Source organism: Bos indicus x Bos taurus, chromosome 13 (genome assembly GCF_003369695.1).
Source record: "Bos indicus x Bos taurus breed Angus x Brahman F1 hybrid chromosome 13, Bos_hybrid_MaternalHap_v2.0, whole genome shotgun sequence".
NCBI lineage: Eukaryota > Metazoa > Chordata > Mammalia > Artiodactyla > Bovidae > Bos > Bos indicus x Bos taurus.
Genome location: NC_040088.1, coordinates 31,409,853 through 31,433,638, shown reverse-complemented (window position 1 = coordinate 31,433,638; position 23,786 = coordinate 31,409,853). Strand labels below are relative to the sequence as shown.

Sequence of the window (23,786 nt, the reverse complement as noted above, 5' to 3'; positions counted from 1 at the left end):
ACAGAGTAGTATAATATGCCACTAATCATGGGGGAAATGTATGTATACACATTTGCTTGTATAATTCAGCATATATCTGGAAGAAGACTCTGATAAATGTGGTTGTCTTCAGGAAAAGGTAGTAGGTAACTGGGGAGAAAGGGAATTTGTTTTCTCTTGTGAACTCTTCCATACATTATGACTTTTGCCCTCAGAAACTAAGTATAGCTAATTTTTAAAAAAAACCAAACACTTTATTGAAGTAAATAGTATTAGTAAGAGTCCTCTGTACTGAATCTTATTATTCAGAGTCCTAGTTACACGGTTATTTAGGAAAGCTGAAGTCTTACAACTTAGAGACATTGCTGCTGCTGCGTCGCTTCAGTCGTGTCTGACTCTGTGCGACCTCATAGACCGCAGCCCGCCAGGCTCCCCCGTCCCCGGGATTCTCCAGGCAAGAATACTGGAGTGGGTTGCCATTTCTTTCTCCAATGCATGGAAGTGAAAAATGAAAGTGAAGTCGCTCAGTTGTGTCCGACTCTTAGCGACCCCATGAACTGCAGCCTACCAGGCTCCTCCATCCATGGGATTTTCCAGGCAAGAGTACTGGAGTGGGGTGCCACTGCCTTCTCCTTAGAGACATTATGAACTAATTATTTATCAAACTAGTCTCTGTTAGTGAAAAGATTAATGATGAGCGTTAAATCTTTTTAGATACAAGACTAATTACAACATCTATGAGAATGCTATTAAAAAATAGAATATAAATGTTGAAAATCTCAAAAACCTATAAATGAACTCATATTTAATAAAATATTAGGAAGCAGTAAGAGAGAAAGAGATTATCTGTACATTTTCTCAAGTGGGAGATCAGTAAATTTTAAAGCTGTTAAATCAAGTTATAAAGAGTATTTATACTCTTTAAAGGTATAAAAATATCTACTTGGAGAAACTATAAAATTATTAATATAACCAGCCAGAATGTGATAGTGGAGAAATGGGATGAATTTAAAGGTATATGAACTTCCCTGTCTCATGAGGAAAACTCAAAAGATATTGTTTAAAGGTGACAGGATAGCTATCGTAAGAACTTAAAACAGACTAAACTTATCAGAAGGAACGCAGAAAACGATGTAGAATCATACTGGTAAAGGTTTAAAAAAATGTTTTTTATGTTGAACAGAATTCAACATAAACAAGGTGATAGAACCAAAGTACCATTAAATATTAAGTGGGATGTGCTGTGCACTCAGTCATGTCCAACTTTTTGTGACCCCATGGACCGTGGCCCACCAGGCTCCTCTCTGTCTATGGAATTCTCCAGGCAAGAATACTGGAGTGGGTTGCCATTTCCTTCTCTATAAGTGGGTTAAACACCTATCAAAAGAAAAATTATCTCAGGTTAAACCAAAAAATCAAATCTAAATTATATGATGTTGTACACAAGATCATCTAAAACTACGGATGGTGATAAAAGAATGGGCAAAGATATGACAGACGAATGCAAACAAAAAGAGGTGATGTTAATAATAGCCGAGTTGAATTTGTTATTGTTGTTCAGTTGCTAGGTCTTGTGTGACTCTTTGCTACCCGAAGGGCTGCAGCACACTAGGCACCCCTGTCCTTTACTGTCTCCTGGGGTTTGTTCAGGTTCATGTCCATTGAGTTGGTGATGCTATCTATCTCTTCCATGGCTACCCCTCCTCTAAGGGAGGCCATAATCTTAGTTTTTTGTATGTTGAAGTCTTATGCCAGCTTTTTCACTTTCTTCTTTCACGTTCATCAAGAAGTTCCTTACTTCCTCTTTGCCTTCTGCCATTAGTGTGGTATAATCTGAATATTTGAGGTTGTTGATATTTCTTCCAGGTATCTTGATTCCAGCTTGTGCTTCATCCGGCCCCTCATTTTGCATGATTTACTCTGCATATAAGTTAAATAAGCAGGGTGACAATATACAGCTGACAATATATATATACAGGTGACAATATAGCTTTTATCTTCTTCATCCACTAATGGACACTTAGGTTGTTGGTTGTTTCTATAGCTTGGCTATTGTGAATAATGCTGCAGTGAACATGGATGTGCAAATAGCTCTTCAAGATAGTGATTTCATTTCTTTCTGATATAAGCCCAGAAGTGGAATTGTTAGATCATGTGGTGGTTTTATTTTTAATTTTTTGAGGACTCTTCATCCTATTTTTCATAGTAGCTGTACCACTATAGCGTTTACATTCCCGACAACAGGGCACAAGTTTCCCTTCTCTCCACATCCTCACCAACTTTTGTTATTTCTTGTCTTTTTGAAAAACATAGCCATTCTAACAGGTGTAAGGTGCTATCTTATTGTGGCTTTTTAAAATAACAAATTAAGCATTCAACTTAAGTTTGAAAAAGAACAAGAACTTTTTTTTAAAAAATTGAAGCTGTAAAACAGTATCTAGCCTGCTAAAGAACACTATGGAAAAAAAAATAAAAGAACACTATGGAGATTCTATTAGCAAAATCTAGACTACAAGAAATATACAAGAAGCAGTTCTTCAACAAATAAATCACAGAGAAATAAGAAGAAACTATAGATTGAAAGCAAATTATGTGATATATCAATGAAATATAATATAGGGGCTTTGGTTCCTCATTCCAAACAATTAACTTTAAGAAAATATTCTTGAGTCAGAAAAATTTTAATGTGGACTAGATATTTTATATTAAGAATTTATTGCTTAATCATTCTTTTTTTTTTTTTTTCCAAGATTTATGTATTTACTTATGGCTGTGCTGGGTCTCTGTTGCTGCCCATGGGCTTTCTCTAGTTGCATAGAGCAGGGGCTCCTCTTCATTGTGGTGGATGGGCTTCTCATTGCAGTGGCTTCTCTTGTTGTAAAGCACTGGCTCTAGGTGTGCTGGTTTAGTAGTTGCAGCAAGTGGGCTCAGTAATTGCAGCTTGCGAGCTCTGGAACACAGGCTCAGTAGTTATGGTGCGTGGCCTTTGCTGCCCTGCAGCATGAGGATCTTCCTGGAGGAAGGATTGAACCTGTGTCCCTTGCACTGGCAGGCAGACTCTCAGCCACTGGACCACCAGGGAAGCCCCATTCATTTTTTTAAAGAGTCCTTATCTTATGGTAATACATACTGAAATATTTTGGATTCAATAATAGGACGTCTGTTATTAGCCTCAAAATCATCCCCTGGGGAAGGCAAGGAAAGCCGAAAAGGTGGGAGGGAGTATGATATAGAAGAAATACAATTAGACAAATGTTGGTAATTCTTGAAGCCAGGTGATGGGCACATGGGCATTCATTACACTATTTTTTTTCTATTTTTGTATATGTTTGAAATGCTCACATTATTGTCAATAAAAATGGTTGAATCATACAAATGCAGGTGACATTATAGCAGAAGTGGTGTGTATACAATGATCATAGCCATCTAGAATAAATACGAAGAGATATTATAATTGTGTTGGCATGCTGGGATGTGATTAAATTCTCTGATTTCCAGATTATCAGTAGTGTCATAGTGTCATGGATTTTACTTCTGTATTTTCACAGAAGTATGGGAGTGATTGTGGCCCACTCCACAGCATCTCTTTATATGGGCCACCCTTCCTTACTGTGTCACTCTGTAAATATCTTTGTTAGAACTTACCTTGTAATTGTAAGTCCATGGGTGAGCCTTCTTGACTGTGCACTCTTTAAGAATGATTAGCACCTGACATATGGTTTGTGTTGGTAAATGTCTGTGTTCTGAACTGGTGAAAGTCATTGGCAGCAGTTCTAAGGAAGTTCATGGGATACGGAAAGGGCCATTTGATGAAAAAGCTCCAGGTATCAAAGTGAAACTAAGAAGACAGAGGAGGTTAGGAAGAGGGGCAGCTGCAGAGCTGAGGCCATTCACTTCCAGAGGCTGCAGAAAGAACGGAATGATGGCTGTTGTATCAGTATTGAGGGGCAGGGGTGTCTACATGAGGGGCTGCTAAAAGGGATATCAGGCGAGGGAGCCAAGGGCTCACATTTGTGCAAATCCTCAGCCCCAGTCAGAACTCTGAAGGCTGAACTGTTTTTGATTTTATCCCCCAGGCCTGGTTAGCAATGTGGTATTCACCAGTCACACTATGGAGCAGAGGCACCCTCTCCTTGTTCAGCTGCAGAGCCTCATCCGAGCTGCTAATCCTTCTGCATCCTTCATTCTTGCAGAAAATGGGATTGTCACCAGGTAAACTTAACAGTCACTTCCCTCTGTAGGACCAACCACTTTCTCAAATACAGCATTCTGTTTGTGACCCATTGGCTCTTTCCACTGTATCTAAGACCTGAGCATTTACAGAAGCCAGGTCTTGAACAAGTGCTTTTGATGCTGTATAGAAATCACCAAGAGGATTCCCACATGTCAGTATCCTGTACTGTTTTGAGATGTTTTGTTTTTGATGCATTCTCATTCTCATTCATTAAAGGATTCAAGTCAAGACTCTCTCAGTGTTCTTTATGTTAAGATATGAGAGAAGTAGCATAAAAACATAGGGAAATTATATCTTTTAATTTGTAGAGTTGGGTTCTAGTTACAACCTAAAAATAGAAAATTAGTGACTTTTTATGTAACGATACTAAGAGTTGTATACTTTTTATATAGTTTCAACCTTTGAGCATTGCAGATATTTTACATATTCAAAAGTTAGGTCAACAAGGAGGAAAAAATACAAAAAGTGAATCTATCTGTATATCAAAGTAATAACACCCATACACACACAAAATAATTCAAGTAAGTTTTGAACATAATCCTCTGTTGGAACCCGAATTCCAAACAACATCACTGAACATTAGGGAAGGGAGATTGTAAATATGAAATGGAAAGGTAAGGAAAAACCCTGCAGATATTGGAGTTGAATAGGGAGACTCAATATAAATTCATTAGTTCAAAAAAATGTGTATTCCCTCTTTCCATTAAAAGGGACCAAAAATAATACCACAGTCGCAATTAATACCTTTACTGCTGCTGCTGCTAAGTCGCTTCAGTCGTGTCCAGCTCTGTGCGACCCCATAGACGGCAGCCCACCAGGCTCCTCTGTCCTTGGGATTCTCCAGGCAAGAATACTGGAGTGGGTTGCCATTTCTTTCTCCAATGTATGAAAGTGAAAAGTGAAAGCGAAGTTGCTCAGTCATGCCCGACTCTTAGCAACCCCATGGACTGCAGCCCACCAGGCTCCTCCGTCCATGGGATTTTCCAGGCAAGAGTACTGGAGTGGGGTGCCATTACCTTTACCTCTAGATCTTAATTTCTAAGTACCAATCCCTACTAAAGGTATCTGGTCTCTTTGGAGAATTAGTTGATTGCAGTTTAGGCAGTGAAAGTACAATGTGAGCCTAGTGCATTTTATGCCAGAAAGGCAGGGAAGTATTCAACAATTAGTGGAGATATTTCAAAAGGATACGGAAGCTAGCTTAAGAAGCTCCCACTTAAGTTTGGGACAACTTGAGTTGTGGTATGAGAGAACTGTGATACTAATGGATATAGCACATGGAATAAAATGAGTCTATGGTGATATTAAAAAAATTAAAAAGGGAGGGGGACAGAACAGTAAAGCTCTTCTCTATAGAAGAATGTTAGCTAAAAAATAAGAATTTATAGAACTGGAAAGACACCATTTTGTAACCTTTCATATAATAACTTGATTTAGGCAAGAATTATCAGTGGATGCTAAAAGTAGTGGATGACAGATTGTTGAGGAAAAGGATATTCACTTGACTGAAAGTATTTGTCACTCCATAGACTTATTTACTGCTTCCAAAGACCTTCTCAGTGAAGAGGTCTAATCTAGAAGACATGACATTGACCAAAATATTAAACTTAGCAAGACCACTAATGGAACCAAGTGAGTCATGTGCTTCCTTCACATGACACTGTGGGAGGAACACATCACTCGGCCATTACTCTTGCCATAAGTGTTTAACTGAATCTAATCATGAGGATCAGCCAGACAAATCCAGGTTGTGAGACACAAGACAGCTGACCATGTGCTCTTCAAAATTGTCAATTCCTTGAGAAACAAAAAGTTGGAGGTATTTTTTCCAGATTGAAGGAAAATTAAAATTATAAATTCAATGAGCGATCCTTGATTGGACCCTGAGTGCCCTGTCCCCACTAAAGGGAGAAATTTGAAAATGGATGTATAGTATTAGATCAATAGTTTCCAACTTTAACATGCATATGAACCTTTTGGGGATCTTATTAAAATGAGGGTCCTGATTTAGTAGATCTGGAGTAGTCTAGATATCCTGCATTTCCAGCAAGCTCCCAGGAGATACCAAGGCTGCTGGTCCTCCATATTAAATTCCTTAGGTGAGAATTGGTGAGAATGTGCTTGTTTCTAGAGATGCATATTAAAGTATATAAGGGTGAAATAACAAAAAAAAAGTGTATATGTATGTACTTGTATGTGTATACAGGGGTGTGGAAGGGAAGGAAAATGTGCAGGTTAAGTTTGATAGTTCTGACTAACCTGGGTTTTCTGTATGTTTTTAAAGGAATGAAGACATTGAACTGATTCTCTCAGAGAACAGTTTTTCAAGTCCTCAGATGCTACGATCTCGATATTTAATGTACCCTGGCTGGCAAGTATTATCATTGAAAAATAGCTAAGATTTCTTTGTAAACTAAATGATTTGTTTATTTACAGGAAAGTAAAAGAAAAAGTGAAAATACCAGGTGTGCTCTGGGAGGGTGACGATGGCAGCTGCAATGGCCTGAAGTCCCAGTAGCTACTGGCCTTGTTAGAATCCCAGTGATCCACATCTCGGTCTCAAATTGAGACCCTTGCTGACTTAAGGAGTCATCTTGTGAGCACTAAGCACAGCAACGTCCTTTGTTTCCTCTAGCTTCTAGTAAGAGTGAGGCAGCTGGCATGGAACCAAGGAGTTACAACCCTTCTGAGTGAAAGAGTCACTCCTGAGAATAGTCAGTCCTCTGGGGTTCCCATCTGACAGATAGGTTGCCTGCTGTTGTGGCCCAGAGGATGTTCTCTTCTCTGCAGGTGGCCTCCCAGCCTAAACCTGTCCTCCCGATTCAGGGGAGCAGAGGAGAAAAGAGAGTGTGAAGTGTACTGTCGTCATATTTCCAGCATCACTTGAGCACTTACTCTGTGCTACACATTGTTCTAAGACTTTGCTCTCCAGTAAAGCAGCCACTAGCCACATGTGACTACTTAATAAAATTAAATATATATTAATAAAAATTAGGTAAAATTTAGAATTTAGTCTTTAGTCACACAAGATCCTTTTCATGTGCTTAACTATAACTAGCAGCTACTGTGGGACAGTACATTTCCTTCATCACAGAAAGTTCTGTTCACAGTGCCACTCTGAAGAGTTCAGCCTGTGTTATCTCATTAATCCTCAAACCAGGCCCCAAAGTAGATTACATTAGTTTCTTCATTTTAGAGATAAGGTAACTTAGGCAGCCAGGAGTTAAATGTCCTGTCCAAAGTCACACAGCTAGTAGATCAAAGAGTTGGGTTTCAGATTCAGGTTGTGTGGCTTCAGAGCCTGTGCTCTTTTTTTTTTTTTTTTAAGTGTAATAGATTTACAAAGTTATGTTAATTTCTGCTGTACAGCAGAGCCTGTACTCTAATCTGCCATGTTGTACTTGTCCCTGTATGGAAAGGATAACTAGTTTTGCTGTGTTGAAGGTTCAAGGCAAGCCAAAATTGATCCCTCATGTTGGTCTGAATCATCTCTATAATCCTTACTCATTTCTCTCAGCCATCTCTTTATTATCCTTACCCCTCAGCCATGAGTACTGTTTTTTAAAATAGTACAGTCAGTACTATTTTATTTTAAAACACAGGTCGATATGTAAAATTGAAGATTTTCATGCTTATTCTTAAAAGGAACCTCTGGTTTGAGTCACATCATAATTAAATAGTGGGTAAGTAGATCATTCCTTATGCCAAAACAAGACAGTAATATCTTAGCTAAAAAAAAAAAAAGAGAGAGCTTCTGGGGTGAAACTTCTCTAGAGTGGCTGCAGCTGCTGACCTTTGTGCTGCCAAAACTAGGCCTCTGGGCCTAGTCCTGAGACGTCTGCCATCTCTTCTTGGTGCCTCAGGAAGTGCACGCGCTTTTCTGTGTGTGTGTGTGTGTGCGTGTGTGTGTGTGTGTGTGTGCGCGTGCGCGTGCGCGCGTTAGTCAGTCGTGTCCGAGTCTTTGCAACCCCTGGTGGACTGTAACCCACCAGGTTTCTCTGTCCATGGAATTCTCCAAGCAAGAACACTGGAGTGGGCTGCCATGCCCTTCTCCAAGCATTCAGATAAATTATTCTTTTATCAAGATCACCATCATCAGACTTCTGTGCATCCCTATACATAACTCCCCTCTGTCCTTGGATGAGGGCCATCACCTCAGAGTGAACAGGCTTTATTAGCTGTAGGATGTCCTCAGCTTTGTGATGTGCAGAGTCTCAGCCATTCCTCTCTCACAGCCCTCTGTTGTCATTGACCCCACACCTACCTCCCCTGGTAGAACAGCTTGTTCCTAGTCTGGAAGGAAACCTTGTACTCTTCCCTTGGCCCCTCCAAATTCTCCTAAGGATGCAACTCTGAACATGGAAGCCTGAGAAGCCCATGGTCTCCAGATAACAGTCTTCAAAAACTGTTATACCACCACCTTGCTTTTAAGAAATAGCAAAAAGTGAGCTACTTTCAACAGTATAAAATTCAAAACTGCAGTGCAATTTTGAAACAAAGAAGACTAATCAGAAAATACAGTAGACTAGAGGAAAGTGTTTGCATCAGATGTGACAAAAGGTTAATATAGTATTTGGGAGGCTTGTTTAGATTTTAAAGAACAGTTGTTGTTGTCATTGTTCAGTCACTCAGTCATGTCCAACTCTTTGTGACCCCATGGACTACAGCATGCCAGGCTTCCCTGTCCTTCACTATCTCCTGGAGCTAGATCAAACTCCTGTCCATTGAGTCAGTGATGCCATCCAACCATCTCATCCTCTGTCATCCCCTTCCTGTCCTGCCTTCAATCTTTCCCAGCATCAGGGTCTTTTCCAATGAGTTGGCTCTTCGCATCAGGTGGCCGAAGTACTGAAACTTCAGCTTCAGCATCGATCCTTATAATGAATATTCAGGATTTATTTCCTTTAGGATTGACTGATTTGATCTTTCTGTCCAAGGATCTCTCAAGAGTCTTCTGCAACACCACAGCTCAAAACCATCAATTCTTCAATGCTCAGTGTTCTTTATGGTCCAACTCTCATATGCATACATGACTATTGGAAAAACCATCGCTTGACTAGACGGACCTTTGTTGACAAAGTAATGTCTCTGCTTTTTAATACGCAGTCTAGGTTTATCATAGCTTTTCTTCCAAGGAGTAAGCGTCTTTTAATTTTGTAGCTGCAGTCACCATCTGCAGTGATTTTAGAGCTCAAGAAAATAAGGTCTTTCACTGTTTCCATTGTTAACCCATCTATTTGCCTTGAAGTGATGAGACTGGATGCCATGATCTTAGTTTTTTGAATGTTGAGTTTAAAGCCAGCTTTTTCACCCTACTCTTTCACCTTCATCAAGAGGCTCTTTCGTCCCTCTTTGCTTTCTGCCATAAGGGTGGTGTCGTATGCATATCTGAGGTTATTGATATTTCTCCTGGCAATCTTGATTCCAGCTTGTGCTTCATCCAGCGTGCATCTCTCGTGATGTCCTCTGCATATAAGTTAAATAAGCAGGGTGACAATATTCAGCCTTGATGTACTCTTTCCCAATTTTGAACTAGTCCGTTGTTCCATGTCTGGCTGTAACTGTTGCTTCTTGACCTACATACAGGTTTTGCAGGAGGCAGGTAAGGTGGTCTGATAGTCCCATCTCTAAGAATTTTCCACAGTTTTGTAATTCACACAGTCAAAAGCTTTAGCATAGTCAATGAAGCAGAAGTAGATGTGTTTCTGGAATTCTCTTGCTTTTTCTATGATCCAGTGGATATTGGCTATTTGATTTCTGGTTCCTCTGCCTTTTCTAAATCCAGCTTGAATATCTGGAAGTTCTCAGTTCATGTACTGTTGAAGCCTCGCTTGGAGAATTTTGAGCATTACTTTACTAGCATGTGAAATGAGTGCAATTGTGCGGTAGTTTGAGCATTCTTTGGCATTGCCCTTCTTCGGAATTGGGATGAAAACTAACCTTTTCTAGTTCTGTGGCCACTGCTGAATTTTTCATATTTGCTGGCATATTGAGTACAACACTTTCATAGCATCATCCTTTAGGATTTGAAATAGCTCAACTGGAATTGGCATAGTGGGAGCCCGGAAGAAAGTGGGAGGGGATCCTGAGTAAGAGCCAAAGGGTATGAGGAGGGACCCCTAATCCCAGCTGGGATACTTGAAAGCTTCAAAAGTAGAAGAGGTCTTTGACTTGAAGAAATTGCTAGTCCAAAGAAATTGCTAGTCCGCTCTTCCTTCTCTGAAGGGGCAAACATGCTTTCCAATTCACAATGAAAGAGACATAAATGCTTTCAAATAGGTGTTTTGTACACAAAATGGCATATGAGTAAGGGAGAATTCAAATACGATAATACATTGTTCTATCGAATGTAGTATATAATAACACTCAAAGCCCCAATTACTTATATTTATAATTTTTTAAACCTTTTAAGGTATGAAGGTAAATTTGATGCTGGATCAGTCTTTCCATTGATGGTTCAGATCTGTGTATGGTTTGGTCGTCCCTTGGAGAAGACTCGCTTTGTGGCCAAGTGTAAAGGTAAGCCTTGACTGGAACATGTCCCAGCACTGGTAAAAGAGTGCCCCAGAGTTGTCCCCACTTCCTGGCACCATTTTGATATTCAGTGTGCTGTCTCTTCTCACCATTTGGGTCTGAAAGGAGGCAGAGGAATTTGAGGACCCAGGCATCCCATCCCCTGAGGACAGTGGCAGAGCCACTGGGGGAGGAACTGGTATGAGTACCTGTGAACCCTAGAGGAGGCGCCTTTCCTAGTGCCTAACCCTCCCAGCTGTGCTGCCCTGGCCTTGGTCTCTGCCCCCAGATAAGTAACAGCCCTGTCCTATTCCTCCACCAGCAATTCAGTCCTCCATCAAGCCGAGTCCATTCTCTGGAAACATCTACCACATCCTGGGCAAAGTGAAGTTCTCAGGTAACTGGGGGTTTGAATTTGGGAGCTCTGCACTGTGGAATGATCACATCTCATAATGTGATTTCATAGCCTCCGCTGATGCTTAGCAGACCACTGATGTCTCTTGTTGTTCAGTTGCTGAATTGTGTCTGACTCTTTTCGATTTCATGAACTACATAGCCTGCTAGGCTCCTCTGTCCTCCATTATCTCCTGGAGTTTGCTCAAATTCATGTCCATTCAATTAATGACACTATCTAACCATCTCTTCCTCTGCCACTCCTTCTCCTTTTGCCTTCAATCTTTCCCAGCATCGGAGTCTTTTCCAGTGAGTCAGCTCCTTACGTCAGGTGACCAAAGTATTGGAGTTTCTGCTTCAGCATCAGTCGTTCCAGTGTATATTCAGGGTTGATTTCCTTTAGGATTAACTGGTTTCATCTCCTTGCCGTCTATGGTACTCTCAAAGAGTCTATCACTCCTTCCATTTTTTTCCCCTTCTATTTGCCATGAAGTGATGGGACTGGATGCTATGGTCTTAGTTTTTTTAATGTTGAGTTTCAAGCCAGCTTTTTCACTCTGTTCTTTCATCTTCATCAAGAGCCTCTTTAGTTCCTCTTCACTTTCTGCTATTAGAGTGGTATCATCTGCATATCTGAGCTTGTTGATACTTCTCCTAGCAATCTTTCCAGCTTGTGATTCATCCAGCCTGGCATTTTGCATGATTTACTCTGCAAAGTAAATAAATAAATAAGCAAGGTGACAATATACAGCCTTGACATACTCCTTTCCCAATTGTGAACCAGTCCGTTGTCTCATGTCTGGTTCTACCTGTTGCTTCTTTTTTTTTTTTTTATTTTAATTTATTTATTTTAATTGGAGGTACCTGTTGCTTCTTGACCCACATACAGGTTTCTCAGGATACAGGTAAGGTGGTCTGTATTTCATCTCTGTAAGAATTTTCCAGTTTGTTGTGAACCACACAGAAGCTTTAGCATAGTCAGTGAAGCAGAAGTCCGTTTTACTAGAACTCCCTTACTTTTCCATGAGCCAACAAGTGTTGGCAATTTGAGCTCTGGTTCCTGTCTCTTCGAAACTCAGCTTGTACATCTGAATGTTCTCGGTTCACATACTGCTGAAGCCTAGCTTGAAAGATTTTGAGCATAACCTTGCTAGCATGTGAAATGAGAGCAGTTGTATGGTAGTTTGAACATTCTTTGGCATTGCCCTTTTTTGATATTGGAATGAAAACTGACCTTTTCCAGTCCTGTGGCCACAGCTAAGTTTTCCAGATTTGCTGACATATTGATTACGGTACTTTAAAAGCATCATCTTTCAGAATTTTAAATAGCTCAGCTGGAATTCTGTCTCCTTTTTTAGCTTTGTTTGTAGTAATGCTTCCTACAGCCCATTTGACCTCATACTCCACGATATCCAACTCTAGGTGAGTGACCACACCATCATGGCTATCCAGGTCATTTTTTTATATAGTTCTTCTGTGTATTCTTGGCACCTTTTCTTAATCTCTTCTGCTTTTTCCAGGTCCTTACCATTTCTTTCCTTTGTCATGACCATTCTTGCATGAAGTGTTCCCTTGATATCTCCAGTTTTCTTGAAGAGATCTCTAATTTTTCCCATTCTGTTGTTTTCCTCTGTTTCTTTGCATTGTTCATTTAAGAAGGCCTTCTTATCTCCCCTGGTATTCTCTGAAACTCTGCGTTCAGTTGGGTATATCTTTCCCTTTCTCTCTTGCCTTTCACTTCTCTTTTTTTCTCAGTTATTTGTAAAGCCTCCTCAAACAACCACTCTGCCTTCTTGCATTTCTTTTTCTTTGGGGTGGTTTTGGTCATTGCCTCCTGTACATTGTAACAAATCTGCATCCATAGTTCTTCAGGCATTCTGTCTACCAGTTCTAATCCCTTAAATCTATTTGTCACTTCCACTGTATAGTCATAAGGGATTTGATTTAGGTCATATCTAAATTGCCTAGTGGTTTCTCCCTACTTTCTTCAATGTAGCCTGAATTTTGCATTAAGGAGCTGATGATCTGAGCCACAGTCAGCTCCAGGTCCTGTTTTTGCTGACTCTATAGAGCTTCTTCATCTTTGGCTGCAAAGAATATATCAGTCTGATTTCAGTGTTGACTGCCTGGTTATGTCCATGTGTAGAGTCGTCTCTGGGGTTATTGGAAAAGGGAGTTTGCTATGATCAGCTTGTTCTCTTGACAAAACTCTATTAGCCTTTTCCCTGCTTCATTTTTTACTCCAAGGTCATACTTCCCTGTTATTCCAGGTATCTCTTGACTTCCTACTTTTGCATTCCAATCCCTTGTGATGAAAAGGACATCTTTTTTTGGTGTTAATTCTTCAATGTGCTATAGGTATTCAATGTGCTATAGGCTTCACTGAGTTATGCAAGCCCAATCGCCATGACAAGGCAATGATCCATCAAGATGCCTCTTAGACTCTCTCAAAAAAAAAAAAAACAAAAAAAAAACCCTCCCCTCTGGATCTTACACCATCAGGCTCCTCCAGTCTTCCCTTTCATTCAGGATACCAATCTTTCTTCAGGCCCTTCTGCTCTGCAGTGGAAGATCTGTTTTCCTGCCCCTGCATGCACCTGCTCAGGGCCTCTCCTCACAGCTCCTTGACTTCCTTGTTCTAGAGACTTTAACACCGCACCCCTCTTGAGCCATCCATGGCTTCCTCATAGCCCTGTCACCAGGAGCTACCCCAATGCTGAGCTCTCTGGCTCTGGATCTGTTTCTGGTAGAGTCTTCAAGCCCTCTACTTTGCTTCTCCTCCCCTTCAGCAGACCTGTTTAACAGCCTTTGACCACTGGAGCCCTTGCAACCTGAAGTCAGTCAGTCCTGGACTGGGGTTCAGGGAAGTTGTCAAAACAAGGAGCTAGTCAACTCAACATTGGAAAAGGTGAGAATGCTCCAGAGAAAAGGAGCATTTGCTGTGGATCTGAGGCAAAAAGGGCATATTTCAGGAACCAAAAAGAGTTTACTGTGGCTGGGGCCTAGGGGAGGATGTAAGGGAGTGTGTCTGGTTACAGTGTCTTTGGTAGTTACAACAGAAAACTCCAGCTCAACTAGCAGGTGTTAGCTACACAGCAAGAAGTCAGGAGGTCTGGCAGTGTAGCAGGACCACTAAAGACCCAGGTAATACATGGCTTTTGTGTGCTTCCATTCTTAGTGTCAGCTTTTCCTCAGGTTTCCACCCCTCACGGTTGCCAGGTAGTGCTAGAGGCTAGGCATCACATCCAGACAGAACACCCAGCTGATGGAAGAGGCTGGCTATTCCTGTGAGTGGCTCTATCAGTTCCTCAGCACTTCTGTCATTGGCCAAGGTCAACTTGACATTGACCATGGGAAATTCATATTGGGGGAAGAGGATGCTGGGCAGGCAACCAGGAATGTCTGCAGCAGGAACCACTGAGAGTTGTAAGCATGGAATCATCTGAGTTCAGATAGGAAAATTAGGTGACAGAGTCTGTATAAAAGAATCTCTCATGGTCCTTAACCTTTGGCTTAGTTTATGTTATTGAATCAGAAACTTCGGCCCCTCTCTGTAAGCCCCTTACTCAAGCCCTATTCACTCAGGCTTCAACAGACAGCCCCCAACCTGCCTCAGTGGTCTTCATGCCTTCATCTTCCGTCTGCCCTATCATCGTCTCATTTTCTTCCTTATTTAGACCAACTGTTGACCCCTTTCTTGTTCAAGGTGTAAACCTCTCTTTGTTTTAGAGTTCTTATCATGCCTTTTTGGGGACCATTACCCTTTTCTCGTGTCTCCAGTAAATCTTAGCCCCCAGCTCCTCGGCCTATAAACCCAGTCACCTCTTTCCTTTCACCATGTGACCCTCCTCTAGCACTTGTACTGTTGAGCATGCCCTCTTGCCTTGGCCTCTCAGGCCTTGGCTGAAACCCACCCTCTTTACCTGTACCAAGGCGGCTTTCCTTGCTTCTCCTCAACTGTCTCTTCCATAGGAGTGACCTGAGCCATCCCCTTCTTCTAATGACTATGTAGGTTTCTCCCATTCAGGGTCCCACAGTCTTTCAAATGCCACAGATGCAGAGTCAGACTCTTCTCCTCCCTCCTGCAAACTTTCTTCCTCTTGTAATCCCCTTCTGGGTTAGTGGTGTCCACCTGATCACCCAATCAACTGAGCTAGAAACTTACATAGTTCCTCCCTTTCTTACTTCATCCTTTCTAATTTGCTGCCAGTCACATCAGTTTTCCCTCCAGCATGTCTTGGGAATCTGTCCCCAACCCAGCTGCACTACCACAGTCTTACTGTGACCTTAACCTTTAGGGGCAGGGTCTCGGGGACTAAAGTGTTCTCCTTACAGACTCTGAGAGGATGATGGAGGTCTGCCACAACACTCTGGCCAACTCCTTGAGTATCGTGCCAGTTTTGGAGGGACCCACACCACCCCCTGACTCCAGAACCTCACCTCAAAGCAGCAGCGGGCAGCAGGAATGCTACCTCGTGTTCATAGGCTGCTCTCTGAAGGAAGAAAGTGTCAAGGACTGGCTGCGGCAGTCGGCTAAGCAGGTGATTTCGAAGCCCAAACAGATCTGGTACCAATATCACCAGACACTTAGGGGTTGCTACTGGCTCTGAGGCAGAAGCCACCCCCGCTCCCAACCCTCTCCCTGCTTTCTCACCACTGGTTCACCTGTCACAGGCTCAGCCAGCATTTTCAGGGACTCTGAGAGCGGGAGGGAGCCCCTGAGGCAAACTCTAGGCAGAATTGTTTCATTGACTATCCTGTGAGCCCGGGTTCTGAAAGCCATTTCCCATTTCTACTTCCCATGGCAGACTGGAGTTACTTATTAGGTGGCTTAACCAGGACCTAGGTGAAACCTAGTTGTTTTGTATGGACCCTGGATGAGCTTAGTGTACTAAACTCAAAATGTCTTCTTAGCTGAACCTAGTTCATAGCCTCTCCTGTGTTCTGAGCCCAGCATCTCCTGTACTTTGGTTCTGTCTCTAGAATGGAGATACAAAAAGATATGCTTAGAGCCCTTTGCAAACCAAGACTCCAAGCATAGACAGCAGAGGCCCCAGGGAGACGTATGGGGAAGAGGAGGCTTGCCTGTAGATATGAACAAGCATCATTAGTTCGGTACTACAAAGGAAAAAATCTGAACTGGAGTTAAAATCATCTAATATGCTACAAGCTTCAGGTGCTAAGCCTCTGCACATGGTCTGAGGTTTAGCTTATCCTAGAACTCTGGAAATAAAGTTGGCTGCAGCCCAGGTCTCCTGCACATGCCAGGTTGGGACCTGTCTTTTATACTAAGGCGGGAAGGCTGCCTGCAGACTGTGTCTTTCTCAGACTCAGTGGCTGTTATTGTCACTGGGAAAAACTCTTACATGGTATTGGACTATAAGACCTCCAGTCCTTTTGTCTACATGTCTGTCACTGGTGGGATGATTTAGGATTGAGAATCTTCAAAGAGGCAGAAACATACCTATTTACAAAAACATCAGTCTGATTCTGCCACTTGTTACCCCCTGGCATGTAGGACTCTGTGGGGGGAAATTGGTGCTCTCCAGGGGCTGACAGGCAGGGTATTACATCCAGGCCATGACAGCGCTTGTGCTTCCCCCTCTGCTGGCATCTAAGTCACGTAACCAGCCCCCCAGCTCTGACCCTCACCCTTCCATGTACTCCATCAGTTCGGTTGGGACCTAACCCCGCCTTTACTTCTCTGCACAGAAGCCTCAGAGGAAAGCCCTGAAGACCAGGGGGATGCTGACCCAGCAGGAGATCAGGAACATTCATGTGAGTACTCTGTCTTGGAGGCCTAAGTCCCCTCAGTGTCCCAAGGCGGTTCTTGCACAGCTCTGTCCTTTAGGATTCCTGAGTGAGGTGGCTGTTACTGGGACATGCTGGAGGTCCTGCTTCTCTCAGTCTGCAGAGGGAAGCTGGGTAAAGAGAAACCTCCGCTCAGCTGGCCTTGCAGCCTCAGCGAGAAGGACAGGTGACCCCTGGTGTTGATGTGGTCATGAGATTGAGGAAAACCCAGTGCCTGTGGGAGGAACAGATGACATGGAGCTCTGTTTTATCATCCTGTTCAAGCAGCTGCAGAAGTCTTTTCCCCCTACCTTTCCTCTGTCCTAGATATAAACCAGCAAGTGCCCAGGTAAAAACTGTCTAGATCCTGAAGTTGCTCATGGGCAGGTCGTGGAATACTGAGGCCAGAGCAAAAGGCTCCTTGAGGAACCCGCTCAGACTCCAGGCTGACTCCCAGGCTCTGCCCTAGTCTGCATCTGCACTGAAGCCTTTTCCTGATGGGCTTGGGGGCAAAGGCCAAAAGGACCAGAGAGTCCAGGTGTCTGCATGAGCTGTGTCACCAGTCCCAGTGATGGGCAGGCGGGCAGGACTCTGGACCTCCAGGAGCCCCTGCTGTGGACTTGAGAAAGATCTCTTAATTCCAAAGCCTGGGCAACTCTGCATGTTCCTGGTGAGGAGACCGAGGGCACTTCAGAAGGCAGGCAGTGTTGCTTCCCCAGATGTAGACCTTAAACAAGGATTTGAGTGAAGGTAGTTTATTTGGGAAGTGATTCTGTAAGCTACCAACAGGAAAGTGGGAAAGTAAGAGAGAGAAGAGAAGGGTGTATTGTCAAACCAGTACCACTGTGGGCATCTGGGGCTTAATCCCATTAGGAATTCCAGAGTTCCTCCCTGAGAGGTGGGAGAGCCTTCATTCATTGTTTGATGGCTGCTTGGGGATGGTGTGATGGTGTTAATTCCCTGGCATATCTTTTTTTGGCTGCACTGGGTCTCATGGGCTTTTTGTTGAGGTGCACAAGCTTCTCGTTGTGATGTATGGGCTTAGTTGCCCTGTGGCATTTGGGATCTTCATTCCTCAACCAGGGATCAAACCATACCCCCAGTGGCAGCGCAGAGTCTTAACCACTGGACTGCCAGGGAAATCCCTGTTTTTGTTTTTAATGAATGAGTGAATTATAGGAAATGGTCAACTTAATTCTAACAAGACTCTCTTCGTACAGGTGAAACGCCACCTGGACCCCCTGCCTGCAGGCTACTTTTATAATGGCACCCAGTTTGTCAACTTCTTTGGTGACAAGACTGATTTTCACCCACGTATCCTTGGAATCTGATGCACAGAGGCTGCGGCGGTGTGAAAGCCTAGCTGTAAAGAGGGTGTCTGCTAGAGCCATCACAGCCCAGCCTTTGGTGCAGGGTGGGTTCGGGAATACACAGCAAGCCACAGAGACTGACTTTTCATTTTGTCCTTTTACAGTCATTAAAATTACATTTCTCCTTCATTCAGTGATAGCTGAGGTTACTCTGTGGGTTGTAGTTTAAATGCAGCTGTGGTAACATCCTGTGGTCATCAGGGAGTCATAATTTACAAGCTGGAGACTGGGTCTGATTATAGTAGTTAATCTGTGAAAAAGGTGGATGGGGTGCTGCTGTGTTTGGTGAAAGTGGAAGGGCTCATTCCTAGGAGCTAGGAAGGGCCCTGTGTCAGTCTCTGTCACACTGTCACATTCTTTGTAGTTGTGGTGCTGCCAGTATATAAAAAAGCCAGTCAGGTACCTTCTGTACAGGCTGAGCAGTCACTCAGCCTATACAGATTCCTCTGGCCTGGGCAGCTCCCTTGGCCCCCAGGCTCAGAGCTTTCTTCCTTAATGAGGTGCCAGTCATGGACCAGTTCATGAATGACTACGTGGAAGAAGCCAACCGGGAAATTGAGAAGTATAACCGTGAGCTGGAGCAGCAGGAGTATCACGACCTCTTTGAGCAGAAGCCCTAGAGGAAGAAGACCTTGGAGATGGACATTGAAAAACGGGATGTCTTAACTTCAGCTCTTCCAAAGGCCTCTCCCTAGAGGGCTGTCTTTGTTCTCCTTGGCCTTTGTGTGCTGCTTGAGTGCATGTTGTCTTTATTCTCTATACAGCGCTGAAGAGCATCACCTGCACCACTGATACTTGGCAGCGGGGTGAGGGTGGGGGGGTCCTCATGGAGGATGAGCAGACAGATACTTCCCTTCGTTTGCAGCTGGCAGTCCAGGACCTCTGGGTCTCTGATAACAGTATTTTCTTTGGGCTGTTGCAGCACTGTGTGAGGGTGGGGAGAAGCATTTGGATTGCACAGAGTAGCTGTTGATACACAAAGAATCCTGGCTGTCCAAACTGTGGTCATGGCTGCGGGGCCTGGGCCACCACAGGCCTCAGGCTTCAGACACTGCCCCAGGAGAGCCTTTCTCCCCAGTGGAATGCCTGCCTCCCTGGTTCAGCCCCTTCCATTGAAGGTTCGGTCCCTGTTGACCCTGTGCCCAGTCCTGGAGGACGCAGCACAAGCCCTGGCCAATCCCAACCATCAGAGCCAGCAGCTTGGACTGAGATCAGTAGTTTCTTCTAAAATGAGGGGATTTCCCTTATGGACTAAACTGAGGAGAAAGACTTGTTGCTTTCCAAAAGTGTGGCTTTTGAATTGACACAAGCAGCCCGCCTTGGGATCGGTTTTGAGCTCTGCTCATGTCATCAGTCTGGTTTGCCTAATAATTCTGGGATGAGAAAAACTGCTGCTCAGGCCTTGCTGGCAGTGTCTTGCCTCACTGTTAAGGGCAGTGTCCTTCAACTGCATAGTCTTAGGCCCAGGGTTCTGATCGCTTATGGGACATCTTCACTTAAAGGGCATTCAGTCTTTGGCACCCATACCTCCCCTCAGTCTTGCCAGGGAAAGCCTGGTTTTCAGCCCAACCTTTAGGCAACTCATGTCCCCAGGCATCATTGCTGGCCTTGGACTAGTTTGGCTCCTGAGAACCAGGAATTTCAGAGCCTTCCAATATCGAAGTTAGAATTCCTTCTAGTAGCTTTTTTCCAGCTGAACTAAAAAGCAGAGGGGAATTTCAAGTGTATCCCATGCCTGACTTCCAGAATTAGTACAGGGAAGAGAGAGGTCACTTATGTGATGTCTGTTAGGACTTCAGCGCCTCAGCTGCCTAGATTGTAAATGATTTCTGAATTTCACTTTTTTTTTTTTTGCATGCCTTAGAAAGGAGCACATAGGCAAAACCAGCAAAGTTTTTAGTAACGTAGAGGGGTTTTTTAGAAAGGGCCCTGGCACAGAAGAGAGAGAAAAACGATGGAGCACATGTGATCTGTCACACAGAGGCCTGCATGCAAGTAGTAAAGCAGTTGTTAAGGGCTTGTTAGTAAAATGTACTTAATGTTAGAAAAAAATTTGCATTTGAAGCCAAATGAACAATACTCCAAATACCATTTAATAAGAACTCTTGCATGAAGAAAGGCTTCTGAAAAGACCCATGTGCTCCAGTCCCAGCTCCAAAGCTGCTGGTGACAAAGGCCCACATGTGGAGCCCCAGTCTAGGAGCCCTTCACTTCTAGCTGGCCAGAGGCTGGGGTCCACAGTAGGCCTTCCTCTGCTTCAGAATCAATAACCAAGATCTTAAGTGCAATTGATGAGATAAGCAATGAGTTACTGTAGCTTCCTTTAGCTCTACCGAGCTCTTTTTAAAAACTCAAACTTGAGCAGCCTGGTGGGGGGAGCGGGGTGGGGAGGTTTGGGGTCGGGGAACAACAGGCCATCTGCCTCAGGTAGATTGCTGTGAACATTTAAATGAATGCTCTCTTTCTTGGAGCTTGAGCCATTTCCTGGCTGCTACACAAAAGAGTTTTTAAAGAGAGGTCGGAAGCCCACCCATAAAAGTGGGTCTTAAACACTGTGTGGGGCTATACCTCCTGGTGGTCTTGGTTTCTGACCATTGTCCATAGAAATGCTCTCTCACCAACTTGCCCCACTGTCCCAATTCCTCTCCTGTTAGAGGGGAAACTGTGATTACCTCAACTTGAATATGAAACTGTGATTGAAAAAAGTCAAAAGGTTAAGTTTCAAAGCCAAAAAGGCAAAACTGGCTGAGGCTTCCATAGATACTCCTCAGCCTACTTGGGAGTATGAAGGGCACACTGGCGAAAGGGCATTCCTTGGGGCACACTGGCTGTGCCCTGGTAAATAGGCACACTGTGGTGCACTGTGTGAGCTCCTTGAGAACTGAGACTGGAAGGGTGCTTCCTCCCCACACTGCTCCTTCTGGAACCTTTGGGGCCTCTGGGTTTTTAATGTGAAGTTTAATATCCACTTGATGCTTCTGGGCACTCCAGGTGGAGGTGTGGTGTCTTAGGCTGTCTCTAGAGGAAGGGTCTTGACACTGTGTTTGACATTTTGACCTTAGAAGTGGATACCAGGGATCCAGCAGAGACATTGGTTCCCAGGGACAGGCAAAGTTCTCCAGGAGCTTAATGCTTTTTGCCAACTTTCCTATTAGCAGCTTCAGTTTTATATCACCCCGAGTGAGTGTGATAATGTTGAAGTCGCTGAAGTTATAGGTTATTTTACATTTTGATGTGGGATTTTTCTTTTTTTTTTTGATTGGAAAGAGGAGGCAGATATTGGAGAAAAGGGATCACCCTAGGAAGGGGCCACTGGCAAGGAGTGGCACTGGCCCCACAGAGCCCTGGGGGCTCTGACCTGAGGCCTAGACACTAGGCCCTGTGGGTCACAAAAAGTACCCTCCTAAATTCTATTAGGATTTTGAAAACTTTTGCACAGTAATAAGCTCTGGGTTTGCTCTTCAGGCTTCTCAAAAGGGAAAAGTTAAAGACTATAAGCTATTAAGTATTCCAGCCATGTTGCTGACCTAGATGGATAGTTGTACCTCAAAAAGTAGGTGAGAAATGGCTTCCTCATCGTCCCAGGTTGTCAAATACTAATGACAGAAGAGCTCACTTATGTGCCAAAATTGACTTTTATACTAGTTTTTCAGTGCTTTAATATTTGTAACTTAAATTTTAAAACTATTTACAAACACTACTGTAACTTCAGTGAAACAATTGTGTGATTGAAGCTTTTTGCTTATTATAGTATTTATTACACTACTTCAGTAAATATATAAGAGTAGCTTTCAATTTATTTTTATATTATTTTCATGTTTTTACTTGCAGTTGTGTATGTGAATTTACCTTGTTAACTGAGATGTAATGCTAAGGACCAATAAACTGTCACTGAATAAGCAGGGCCTCCAGTAGTTGCCTGTTGCTATGGTCCCAAAGTGTTCTTGGGGATTGAAGAGGTGGCCTGGGATTGGGGACCTCTCTGCAGCTTCCCTGGGAACGCCTCTTTGTTTGGGCTGTTGCAGGAGGGGTCCTGGGGACTTGACTCCCCTCCCCGGAGCTCTGAGCCACTGCTGCCATGAATACAATTCATAAGAGGCCACTTTGGCCTGGGGTGGGTACTCTCTGAGAGTTCCAGATCCCAAGGAGGACCTCGAGAAGCCAGCTTGTGGGAACAGGGGTCCTGGGGCCCCAGAAATAAGTTCTCCCACCTCACCCTAAGAAACTACATCTGCTGCCTTCGGGCTTGACCGTCACGGCACCTGGCCTGCACCAGGCTGCATTAAGAACCATTGCTTCACAGGCTGGTCAGATCAGATCAGTCGCTCAGTCGTGTCCGACTCTTTGCCACCCCTTGAATCGCAGCACGCCAGGCCTCCCTGTCCATCACCAACTCCTGGAGTTCACTCAGACTCACGTGCATCGAGTCAGTGATGCCATCCAGCCATCTCATCCTCTGTCGTCCCCTTCTCCTCCTGCCCCCAATCCCTCCCAGCATCAGAGTCTTTTCCAATGAGTCAACTCTTCGCATGAGGTGGCCAAAGTACTGGAGTTTGAGCTTTAGTATCATTCCCTCCAAAGAAATCCCAGGGCTGATCTCCTTCAGAATGGACTGGTTGGATCTCCTTGCAGTCCAAGGGACTCTCAAGAGTCTTCTCCAACACCACAGTTCAAAAGCATCAATTCTTCGGCGCTCAGCCTTCTTCACAGTCCAACTCTCACATCCATACATGACCACAGGAAAAACCATAGCTTTGACTAGACGAACCTTTGTTGGCAAAGTAATGTCTCTGGTTTTCAATATGCTATCTAGGTTGGTTATAACCTTCCTTCCAAGGAGTAAGTGTCTTTTAATTTCATGGCTGCAGTCACCATCTGTAGTGATTTTGGAGCCCAGAGAAATAAAGTCTGACACTGTTTCTACTGTTTCCCCATCTATTTCCCATGAAGTGATGGGACTGGATGCCATGATCTTCGTTTTCTGAATGTTGAGCTTTAAGCCAACTTTTTCACTCTCCACTTTCACTTTCATCAAGAGGCTTTTTAGCTCCTCTTCACTTTCTGCCATAAGGGTCGTGTCATCTGCATATCTGAGGTTATTGATATTTCTCCCGGCAATCTTGATTCCAGCTTTTGCTTCTTCCAGTCCAGCGTTTCTCATGATGTACTCTGCATATAAGTTAAATAAACAGAGTGACAATATGCAGCCTTGACGAACTCCCTTTCCTATTTGGAATCAGTCTGTTGTTCCATGTCCAGTTCTAACTGTTGCTTCCTGACCTGCATACAAATTTCTCAAGAGGCAGATCAGGTGATCTGGTATTCCCATCTCTTTCAGAATTTTCCACAGTTCATTGTGATCCACACAGTCAAAGGCTTTGGCATAGTCAATAAAGCAGAAATAGATGTTTTTCTGGAACTCTCTTGGTTTTTCCATGATCCAGTGGATGTTGGCAATTTGATCTCTGGTTCCTCTGCCTTCCAGCTTGAACATCAGGAAGTTCATG

The 23,786-nt window shown here is 43.6% G+C and overlaps 1 protein-coding gene across 3 annotated transcripts in view; it reads left to right on the top strand.

The window, feature by feature from the left end:
* The window catches only part of C13H20orf194 (chromosome 13 C20orf194 homolog), a 173,251-nt gene extending 151,072 nt beyond the window's left edge, over positions 1-22,179 (top strand). For all 3 annotated transcript variants that reach the window (XM_027559349.1, XM_027559347.1, XM_027559346.1), the window contains 8 exons: positions 4,056-4,191; positions 6,498-6,584; positions 10,626-10,732; positions 11,049-11,123; positions 15,455-15,660; positions 16,832-16,897; positions 18,130-18,223; positions 18,787-22,179. In XM_027559349.1, the coding sequence (XP_027415150.1) occupies positions 4,056-4,191; positions 6,498-6,584; positions 10,626-10,732; positions 11,049-11,123; positions 15,455-15,660; positions 16,832-16,897; positions 18,130-18,223; positions 18,787-18,899 (884 nt within the window). In that variant the 3' untranslated portion in view covers positions 18,900-22,179. The remainder of the gene's footprint in view (positions 1-4,055; positions 4,192-6,497; positions 6,585-10,625; positions 10,733-11,048; positions 11,124-15,454; positions 15,661-16,831; positions 16,898-18,129; positions 18,224-18,786) is intronic.
* Positions 22,180-23,786: the final 1,607 nt, after the last annotated feature.